We start from the raw sequence: 11222 nt of genomic DNA, 5'->3' as shown, positions 1-11222 counted from the left end.
AACCTGACCAGTTCAACCTGAATGTAGCTCGGGTGGGGTTGGGAAAAACCATACCGATTTAATTTCAGGTTGGGTTAGGGTTAGGTTGGGTACTTGGGTTAGGTTAGGGTTGATGCTGTGGGCAACCCGAACCCAACTGCCATCCTCTAATTTTATAATGATTAATTAGGTAAGAAATATTTTTGAAAAATGATTTCAGCGCTCCAATGTTTTGATAAACATGCCCTCACTTGCTTGTCACGTAGTATTTAAAGGGTTGAGAGATTTAGAGGCGGTGGATGGGTTGGGGTGACATCCCTCGACTCGAGGCTCGGGCTACGTCGGGTTAGATTTGATGGAATGCAGCCTCTGGTTAGGCTTGGGTTGGCCTCAACCGGATCCGATCCAACCCAACCCGAGTTGCATCCCTAGATACTGCGATACCATTTCCCATAGCGTAGCACGTGCCTACATGTTCGGCAGGTTTCTCATGCCAAGTGGTTTCCCGAAAGAAATCCATGCCATCGGCTTTGGCAGACCAGAGTCTAACCACATTTGTACATTTGATATAACAAAGGTCGATGGTAGGGGTGTAAACGAGCCGAGCCGAGCCGAGCTTGGCTAGGCTCGGGTCGGCTCGTTAAGTTCAAGAGGTCGGCTCGGGCTCGGCTTGGTCTCGAACCAGGCTCGAGCTCGGCTTGGCTCGGCCAGGCTCGCGAGCCTTCCCAAGCTCTGGAAATATTAAGGCAATGATATATTCACACCCCCATCTTCCTTGGACAGCCCTATCTACTGTAATTTGACTACTCTTTTTACACCAAGGGGGGTGATCCAAGTAACAAATGGGGTTCAAAAAAAAAGTGACATATTTTGCCTCCCCCTTTCACTCCCTGGACAACCCTTTTAGTGTGTTTGTGTGTATATATATATATATATATAATCCTTAATGAGCCTTAACAAGCCGAGCCGAGCCTGGCCTAGCTCGGGCTCGGCTCGTTAAACTTAACGAGCCTGGCCAGCCGGCTCGGCTCGTTAAGGATTCGAGTCGAGCTCGAGCCGAGCTTTTATCGAGCCAAGCTCGAGCGAGCTTCCGAGCCCGAGCCAAAAGTGACACCCTTAGTCGATGGGTTCTTTGATTTCCTTCTCGCCAGCCGATTCGGTCGACGCGTTGCCAACCAAAAATTATAATTGACGGAAGAGCTAAAAGGAGCCAAGTTCTACAAGTGGCATGGCTGAAAAATGCATTCGACTAATAATTATGTTGTCTTCCACAATGTGGTGTAGGACAATATGGAAAGATGCTTGCTGAAGTTCCTAGGCAGCAAAATTGGGATAGCAATGTTCTTTAATTTATTATAGATAACTAGATTAAAATTCAAGTTAATAACAATAAAAGAACACAACCGTACTAATACATCGATCTAAATGCAAAGCAAACGGCTAACGTTTCATAATGAGCAAGTCATTCACCAACCTATCCAAATCAATGTAAGAAGATCCTCCAGGTTCAGTCGACTTTCTAGCACTCTCCTTCCATTCAATTGCCTTCTTTCTCATCTCTTTTCCCTTCTCTCCTTCCATCAACTCCCTAACTAGACCCTCAACTTCAACTCTAGTTACGCCGTTATCAATCTCCATGCCAATTCCCCACACATTGCAAGTGTATCGACAATTTGTCATTTGATCTGCGAAGAAAGGCCAACATAGCATTGGAATCCCATTGAAAATGCTCTCCAACGTCGAATTCCAACCACTATGTGTAAGAAAACCCCCAACTGAAGGATGAGCAAGGACTTCCTTTTGTGGGCACCAACCCATAAGCAAACCCCTTTCTTTGGTTTCCTCAACGAACTCTGGCGCCAAAACCGCAGACTCGCCAGAGACAAGATCAGGTCGAATGACCCACAAAAAGGGATGCTTGCTGTTTGCAAGCCCCCAAGCAAATTCATTTAGCTGCTCAGGCGTTAAGACGGTGATGCTTCCAAAGTTGACATAAACTACCGAATTGGGGTCTCTCTTGTCTAACCATTCTACACTTCCTTTCTCTTCTTTCCACAAATTGGACTGGATTGAATCCATTCGACTCTCTGATTTGCTATTATAGAGTTGTGGCAATGGACCAATGGTGTAAAGATTCGGTGTAAACACGCATTTGATGGCATCAACAACTTCATGTTCTAATTCATCAAATGTATGGAAAATTATCGCCGAAGATTTCAATGACCTCGTCACCCCCTCTTTGCAGAAATTGAGCAGTATGTCGTTGGGATCTGTTGTTCTTATAAAACTTGGCAGATCCTTCAAACGAATATCCGGCATTCCTGGTATCCAATCGATTGGAGTGTTGAGATATCCATTGGTAAACCAACTAGCATCTGCAATGGGCATGAGAGTTACTTGCATCAGCAAGAATGTTAATTGATCAAATGGATTAGTACAAAAGATTAAAATGACAACAATGAGAGCATAAAGTTTCTAATTTAGATCCAATCATAGAAACATCATATCCCGGAAAATGATCTTAGATTATTTATTAATGCGGGCCTCATTGTCCTTTTTGAGTTGCACACTCTTGAGATGTGGACACCATATCAATACTCCTTATTAGAATCGATAGTTTTGGACGCTTATATGATGTTTGTGCATATTTTTGAGGCAAAATATGAGCAGGTAGAAGTACATGGAGCCTACTTATTTAATGATACAAACCATTTATATAAAAACTACTCCCATCAGACGATAGTGTGACTGAGCGCTGAGCATCTCTATTGTATCAATTACTCCCCGTTGGATGCCATAAAAACGTGCACTTAGGAATTATCAGAGGACGCGGTCCACGTCTCTTTAGTGAGGAAGAAAACCGACACTTCTCTGTTTTGTTTCTCCTTCAAATAATATGACTTTAAAAAAGATAAAAAAAAAAAAAAAAACCCTCACCGTTTGTATCTTGTGTAGGGGAGTCCTAGTGGAAATATAGATGCTATGTGTGGTTGGTGTTTGCTAGTACATAGTACAGGGGTTTAATACCGGCAGTGGGTTAATAAAATACCTACGCGCAATGGGTGTGTTTATACAATTGACTATTTGTTTGCTTGAAATAAAATAAAATCTCCTTTCACTTTTAGAGAGTAGTGTTTTATCTTCGTTGATTTGAAAGTGCTAAGGTATGAAAGATTAAATAACGCCTTCTCCAATGGCTTAAGCTTTTGGAGTAACTGATATCAGAGCAAATGCCCGGGTTCAAACCTCCTTGATAGCGAAAATTCACATGTAATGGCCAAACCCAAAAGAAAGCCACATGCGCAATAGGTCTAGAGTGATCTACCTGCCTAGTTCTTTAAGCTTCCGGCTAGGCAAGCATTTTGAGTTGTCTAGAATTACCTAAGAGAATAGTGTGAGTAGTGTTCGGTTGCACGGCATATACTCGGAGAGTAGGAGAATAAGGAAGGATGTCATTTCCAATATAGTAAGAGAGAGAGCATCATTCCCCAGAAAATTCAAACAAAATTCCTTTCTTTTGGAAGAATTTGGCTTAAAAAGGAATCCATGCCAACAGACAAGCAATTCTTAAAAGGAAGACATCAAAGGGAGTGAAAGAGGAGTCCAATGCCATTTTGGGAACTTGTAATAATATGCCAAATGTAAGCCTAATGCCAACGGCTGTCGAGCTTTTGTGCAACCAAACGCACAAGGTTCGACAGTTCAACAGTAAGCTATGAAAATGAGCCTTCAAAATTTTCTATACAAAGTTTAAGATAAAGATGAATCTATCAAAATAATGGAGCACAAATATTGCAATGATTTACAAGCATTTCACATATTTCATGGCTACGAGAAAGAAACAATGGGAGAACAAAGATAAGAGAAGAACCTTTGAAGGGCGTGTAGCCTCTTCTGATAAGCTCATCGTACTGAAAAAAACCCATCCAACTACAAGTACTCATCGTCCACAGCATGACATCAGGAATGCCGAGCTCATCTGCAACCTCTTGAGCAAAACTCATGACTCCATCTCTGACTAAGCAAGTGAAAATCCGACCACCAACCCTTTCTTCACTAAGCCTTGATATAAGCTCTCTAAGAGGAACCAAGCAATGTCTGGTTAGTGAATCACTAAGCTCAGGAATGCTTTGTGTCGCGTCCATATCTGGTGTATGTAAACCATCTGTGATAGTCTCGAATCGAAACCCATCGATCTGGACCGTTGGATCTATGGCTCCAGACTTAACAAGACGTCGATGGTTGAACTCAGTATTAACGAAGGTTACATGGAAGCCTCTTGAATAGAGTAGCTTTGCGATGAGCATCATGGCGTTGATATGGCCTTGGGCAGGATATGGAAGGCAAAGGGCATGTGGCTTTTCCATGATTCCAGCCATATTTTCTTTCCACTTTCGAGTTGGAGCAGAGATTTGAAGGGTGATTCCTACTTTATTAAGTCCTCTGATATTTGCACTGTCATGTGAATGGTTGTTATTTAACCAGCTATTACAATTCCTCAAAAGCTCTCATCAGCCTATTAAAAAGGAAAGGTGAGTTCGTCTTATTATCAAAACATGGTACTACAGATCAATAGACTTTATCAATCATAATTCATGGAAGATGTCGGATTACAAAAGGTAAAAAAAAAAAAGGTTTCTACCTAACAGAGACCGACCAGTCCTGGTCCATACTTTTGTATTTCAGTTAGGGCAGATAACCTTGTCGCTAATGATATGCACACTACCATGTTTTGATATGGACGCGAACTCGCCTTGTCTTTTGTTATCTAATAGGATACGTACGTGCATGTGCAATCGTGACTCTTGAACATGAAAAAACATAATGATGCCACTCGAAAGAGCTGTCATACACAGACATAAATTGATAATTAAGAGAAGGCAAGCTTTTGGAGTAATTGGGTGTTTCACGCGGTGTTGAGATAACGCCTCACGACATATCAAAACCCAATAACTCTTTGATATTAAAAATCGGGAAATGCTATCAGCACAACCATCATTTTTTGATATTTCCACAAACTCAGCTGTCTTTTCTTCTTTAATCGGATGCAGTGAGAGCTTTTTGCGAAATGTAATAACCTTTTTACAAGTCTTTAAATACTAAAAGACAGGATAGGATAGCGAAAATATCAAAATATGGTTGTGCTAATATGATCTCCCTAAAATCCACATGTGAGGCCAACCCAAAAATGAGGGGCGGCCACGTGTGAGGGGAGTGTTGTTGAAGTATAAATAATTAATGCTCCGATTTGGTTGCCGGAATTTTTTGGTTCTTGGGATTTTTGTGGAACAAAAAATTTCGGTGGGGAAAAAAACTCCCTGGAAGTATCCCGGCAAAATAAAAATCCCATGTTTGGTTGACCGGACTATGGTGGGAAAAAAGCTTTGTTTGGTTGCTTGAACTGTTGGGAAGAAAAAAAATTCTTCTGCAAGCTTATTTTTTGTTCCTGGGATTATTTTGGGCCCACCAACCAAAAGTGAGTTTCCTACGAAAATTCCACAAAAAGTCCCAAGAATCAAAAAATTCCGGCAACCAAACGGAGCATAAAAACGGGCGTGACATGAGTGTTGATTTAACATTTTGAAGTTGTATTTATTGCTTTTACTTGGATTTGTGCTCACTACCTTTCTCTTTTAGCGGACGTGGCTCAAATGGTTGATGCCCTTTTTTCCTGCAAAACGGAATCCCGTTTCCTAGCAGTGATCATAATTAAATAACACCAACTCTGACATCTTAAGCTTTTGGAGTAATTGGTTCTTTCACATTTTCATGTTCTAGGAGCTTCAGAAGAATTAAGACACATCTAGAGTGTGGTTCCTCGTTGGAATGGTGGCTATTGCACATAGATAATCAGTAAACCGGTCTCAACTCATTCTGATGCCGATAAAAATTATTAAGGGCGTGCGCTCTTCAGATGATTCAAATCCGAGGATGGATTTTCTCCAACCTTGTGAGTGATGCACGGTTCTTTCACATTTTCATGTTCTAGGAGCTTCAGAAGAATTAAGACACATCTAGAGTGTGGTTCCTCGTTGGAATGGTGGCTATTGCACATAGATAATCAGTAAACCGGTCTCAACTCATTCTGATGCCGATAAAAATTATTAAGGGCGTGCGCTATTCAGATGATTCAAATCCGATGATGGATTTTCTCCAACCTTGGGAGTGATGCACGGTTCTTTCACATTTTCATGTTCTAGGAGCTTCAGAAGAATTAAGACACATCTAGAGTGTGGTTCCTCGTTGGAATGGTGGCTATTGCACATAGATAATCAATAAACCGATCTCAACTCATTCTGATGCCGATAAAAATTATTAAGGGCGGGCGCTAGTCAGATGATTCAAATCCGATGATGGATTTTCTCCAACCTTGGGAGTGATGCACGGTTCTTTCACATTTTCATGTTCTAGGAGCTTCAGAAGAATTAAGACACATCTAGAGTGTGGTTCCTCGTTAGAATGGCGGCTATTGCACATAGATAATCAGTAAACCGGTCTCAACTCATTCTGATGCCGATAAAAATTATTAAGGGCGTGCGCTATTCAGATGATTCAAATCCGAGGATGGATTTTCTCCAACCTTGGGAGTGATGCACGGTTCTTTCACATTTTCATGTTCTAGGAGCTTCAGAAGAATTAAGACACATCTAGAGTGTGGTTCCTCGTTGGAATGGTGGCTATTGCACATAGATAATCAGTAAATCGATCTCAACTCATTCTGATGCCGATAAAAATTATTAAGGGTGTGCGCTATTCAAATGATTCAAATCCGATGATGGATTTTCTCCAACCTTGGGAGTGATGCACGGTTCTTTCACATTTTCATGTTCTAAGAGCTTCAGAAGAATTAAGACACATCTAGAGTGTGGTTCCTCGTTGGAATGGTGGCTATTGCACATAGATAATCAGTAAACCGGTCTCAACTCATTCTGATGCCGATAAAAATTATTAAGGGCGTGCGCTATTCAGATGATTCAAATCCAAGGATGGATTTTCTTCAACCTTGGGAGTGATGCATGGTTCTTTCACATTTTCATGTTCTAGGAGCTTCAGAAGAATTAAGACACATCTAGAGTGTGGTTCCTCATTGGAATGGTGGCTATTGCACATAGATAATCAGTAAACCGATCTCAACTCATTCTCATGCCGATAAAAATTATTAAGGGCGTGCGCTATTCAGATGATTCAAATCCGAGGATGGATTTTCTCCAACCTTGGAAGTGATGCAATCGCATGTTTTGGCAACTTGGAGCCATGGGATTTTGTTTCCTAATATCCACCTTTATCTTGAGCAACAAATTAGATTTCAGATTCTAAGATATATTGTTAGGAATTTTATATCTATAATAATTTATATATTTTAGTAGTTTGGAAAGTTTCCTTTTATTAGGAGTCTATTATTAGAGGTTTTCCTATATTTTAGAGGTATGGTGGTTATCTTAAGAAAGCTGCTAGGATGAGGATTTATGTTTAATATAAAAGATGTGCATTTCTAGGGGACTTTTATTGATTTTGTGAAATAATATAGAGAAGGGAGAAACATAAATGTTTCCTTTTATCTTCTTCTCCAATTTGAATTAGTGGGTGTAACAGTCATTCATCCTTAGTAAAACACCCACATGCTCGTAGCCATGCTTCATCATCTGGTACCAAAGCTTGTGTTCCACTACCAAGACCAAAGCATATGGTGTTGGAAGCGTCTTAGAGATAGATCGTGGCACTGAAGAGGCGGGTGGAGAAACTCACAAAGCAGTTGAGATTGGTTCGGACTTCTTCCATAGAGAGGAATGCCGGATCAGATGTAGACGTCGTGAGCCAACGATAGGGCTATCCGTCATGATGACCAGGGAGAGCTTAGGCTACCAGAGGTGACTCCAAGCGCTGGAAATCTTGCCTTGAAGTTAAAAAGGTAGCACGAGACTTGAAACCATTATGCTGTTACTTAGAGCGAAAAATAATAGATTGAGAGTCACCACCAATATAAATATTATATTATATTTCCTAAGTTAGCCTTTAATGGCCAAGCAAAGGGGCCTCACAGATGTGAGGACTTGTCAAAATAAAGGAAGAGGGGAAGGCCATATTTATAGCCTCTTCCCTCCCCCAACTTTTTCTCCTAAGCAATGTGGGATTAAAAACCCACAATGGCTTCTCATCATTTGCATTCTGCCTTTACTTTTTTGTCTTATATGTTTTTTGTTTTATTCAAAGTTGTTGCAATCCGAAGATACGAACTACCTTGTTACGTAGTAGCGGAGGCAAAATTGAACAAATAAAGCAAAAACTGCCATTCAATCACCATCGTAGGGAAAAGAATACTTCGATCGCCAACCGGAAAAGCTGGATACGAACAAAATGATGAAAATAAAAGTTAAAGAATAAGAGACTTGTTCCATAGCAACATATGATATGTTCTTCGTGATTTTCGTCAGCATCAAAAGTTCATTATTATTTTATTTTTTTGGAAATGGTAACATATATATATTGAAAAAAGAACCGAGATGGTCCTTAAGGAGTACAGCATAGAAATAAAGAAAGCATAAAAATCAAGGCAGAAAGAAGTCAAACCATTCCAAACCCACCCTAGACACACCGGCCCTAGCTAGGGAGTCTGCTTCACCATTAGCAAACCTCCTTACATGCTTAAAAACAATAGAAGAACCACTAATTAGATCTGAAATCTTCTCAAAGAATGAAAGAAATCTCCAAGGAGGAGCCACAGTTCCCGAGAGCCATCTAATATCATTTGAAGAGTCGCCTTCCATAATAGCCTTATCATAAAATTCACTCTCCAAATGCTTGATACCATGGTAAGCCCCCCTTACCTCCGCTTCATTTGAATCACATATTCCGATAGATCCCGAATACGCACATAAAACCTCTCCCAAAGAATCTCTACATAAACCTCCAATTCCAGCCTCCTCTGGATTGCCTAAAGAAGAACCGTCAAAATTCAATTTTATTGAATCTGAAGGACGGGCTTCCCAGTGTTGAATAATTTGAACTCTTCGCTCCCCTTCATTCCAAATTATCTGCCAACCTTCCCAAGGATAAAAAACCGAACCAAATCTAAACAAGGTGTAGGGAATTTGTCCGGGTAGAACTCACTCATAAAAGCTAGCTTTTAGAGGGAGGGTGCCCATTCCCCTATAACCCAGCCCCATCCCCATCACTTTTCCGATGTGGGACTATTTGCTTTTGCGTGGAACCCCAAAAATATCCCCCTCCACGCAGAAGCAACGTGGACCATCTCTCCCCTCCACGTGGCGGCAACGTGGGAACCACGAGATCTTCTCTGAGGGAATTCCACCATCCTCGGAGGCACACACCGAGGTTATCGAGATCTTCCCGAGAGTTACCACGCCCCAGCTCTGATACCATTTGTAGGGAATTTATCCGGGTAGAACTCGCGCCTAAAAGCTAGATTTTAGAGGGAGGGTGCCCATTCCCTTATAACCCATCCCCATCACTTTTCCGACGTGAGACTATTTGCTTTTGCGTGGAACCCCAACACAAGGGATTGAGACGGCTATAACCCTTACATAAAGCCAATAAGGAGATTTAGTCACCCTATCAAACACCCTAGAATTTCTTTCTTTCCAAATGACTCACTAAGTGGCCAAGAGACAAATCTTCCATAAGACCTTGTCTTTCTTTTTCCACGGACATAGGTCCCAGCTCTTAATCAAGTCTGGGATGGATCTAGGGAACACCCAACACAAACCAAAGCGCAATAGAATAAGGCCCCAAACCTCTCTTGAAACCTTACAATGAAAAAACAAATGATAATGGACTCTCCATCTGATCCGCACTAACAGCCCAACCAAACAAGTTAACTCTAGAAGGGCAATGAAACTTCCATAACTTGGCAGAAAGAGGAACCACCTCACAACGCACTAAGAGAAAGTAAAAGGATTTGACACAAAATGAACCAGAAGTGCTCCAAACGCAAATTCTTCTATCAACCTCACACCTTTTAATATAACACCCTTCAATCAATCCAATCATCTGGGAAATTGAATCCAATTCTCTATCAAAGAAATTTCTTTTAAAACTTGGTTTCCAAACTACCTTAGGATTAACCCTATCGAAACAATCGGAAACAAGCGCCTCCTTATGTGAAGAAACCACAAACAAGGCAGAAAAAAGCTCCCTGAGGGGCACAGCCGAGCACCAAGCATATAACCAAAAGCGAATAAGATCACCCGAATGCCATTGCTAAACTCATGATTATCCGTCATAATATCACGCCAAACAGTCAAGCCTTCCGGTTTAAATTCATCAGCCGAGCACCAACTCCCAACCACAAAACCATACTTACTCCCAATCACCTTCACCCACAAGGAAGAAAGCTCCACCCCAAACCTCCAAAGCCACTTTCCCAAAAGGGCATGTTGAAATCCTTAACTCTCCTATACCCAAACCTCCATTCTTTATTGGCAAGCAAATAGTTTCCTATTTCACCAATGGAATCCCCCTCTTATTACTCACACCTCCCCAAAGGAATCTACGTTGAATTTGTTCAATTCTCAACACCACACTCACCGTGCACTTAAACATGGAGAGAAAATAGATTGGAATATTAGATAACACTGCCTTAACATGAACCAACCTCCCTCCTTTAGAGACCAAAATAGATTGGAATATCAAAAGTTCATTATTATATTATTATATTTTCTTTCTTTTACCTTTTTAAAATAGAGGAATGCTAGACTCACAGGAGCCCTTGCAAAAAAATCAGGAAAAGGGCGCGCTCATTGGTCAAAACTCCTTTATGGAAGTTATGACCGTGATTTTCTGCGCCATCCTAACTTTGTTTTGACCAATGAGAGTGCCCTTTCCCTGTTTTTTTTTTTTTTTTGCAAGGGCTCCTGTGAGTCTAGCATTCCTCTTTAAAACATATACCAACAAAAAGGTACAATACAAAAAATGAGGTCCTATTCACATGATTGAGATATACAAAATCAGCGGCTTAAGAGACATCTTGAGAGGTTTGTCAATGAATCTAGGGTCCCGGCAGACTTCTAGGTAGGAGAATAAAGTCTTGACCACTGAGCTAGAGGCTCAATCCCATTATTTCATTTTCACAGACTGCATCATTTCAAGAGGTATGCTAAACTGAGGGGCGCCCTTGCCAAAAAGGGCTGGTAGGGTACTCCCATTTACTATTAGTCAAAAGAGTATTAGATGCACTTTGGTGACCAACAGCCAACGATGGCGTCCTTCCAGCCCCTTTTTTTTGC

At 41.1% G+C, this 11222-nt stretch overlaps 1 protein-coding gene across 1 annotated transcript; it reads right to left on the bottom strand.

Annotated features, from left to right (window-relative positions):
• Nucleotides 1-1306: 1306 nt before the first annotated feature.
• On the bottom strand, nucleotides 1307-4438 carry LOC143849087 (7-deoxyloganetin glucosyltransferase-like). Its single transcript, XM_077358141.1, has 2 exons — nucleotides 3851-4438; nucleotides 1307-2354 (listed from the first exon to the last, which is right to left on the bottom strand). Exons 1-2 carry the CDS (start codon nucleotides 4356-4358, stop codon nucleotides 1420-1422), a joined length of 1443 nt encoding a protein of 480 aa, XP_077214256.1. The 5' UTR covers nucleotides 4359-4438; the 3' UTR covers nucleotides 1307-1419.
• Nucleotides 4439-11222: the final 6784 nt, after the last annotated feature.

The sequence above is a fragment of the Tasmannia lanceolata genome, unplaced genomic scaffold (assembly GCF_043159265.1).
Source record: "Tasmannia lanceolata isolate RefF3 unplaced genomic scaffold, GAP_Taslan_0.1 ptg000016l, whole genome shotgun sequence".
Lineage (NCBI taxonomy): Eukaryota > Viridiplantae > Streptophyta > Magnoliopsida > Canellales > Winteraceae > Tasmannia > Tasmannia lanceolata.
Note: the sequence above shows the minus strand (reverse complement) of the source record. Positions and strands in the feature narration are given on the sequence as shown.

What these genes read in the sequence shown, in the direction of transcription:
- LOC143849087 (XM_077358141.1), bottom strand. Translation starts at nt 4,358, where the DNA reads ATGGCTGGAATCATGGAAAAGCCACATGCCCTTTGCCTTCCATATCCT. An exon ending in AGGCTACACGCCCTTCAAAG is followed by an intron (nt 2,355 to 3,850) that starts GTTCTTCTCTTA and finishes TGCCCATTGCAG; the next exon opens with ATGCTAGTTGGTTTACCAAT.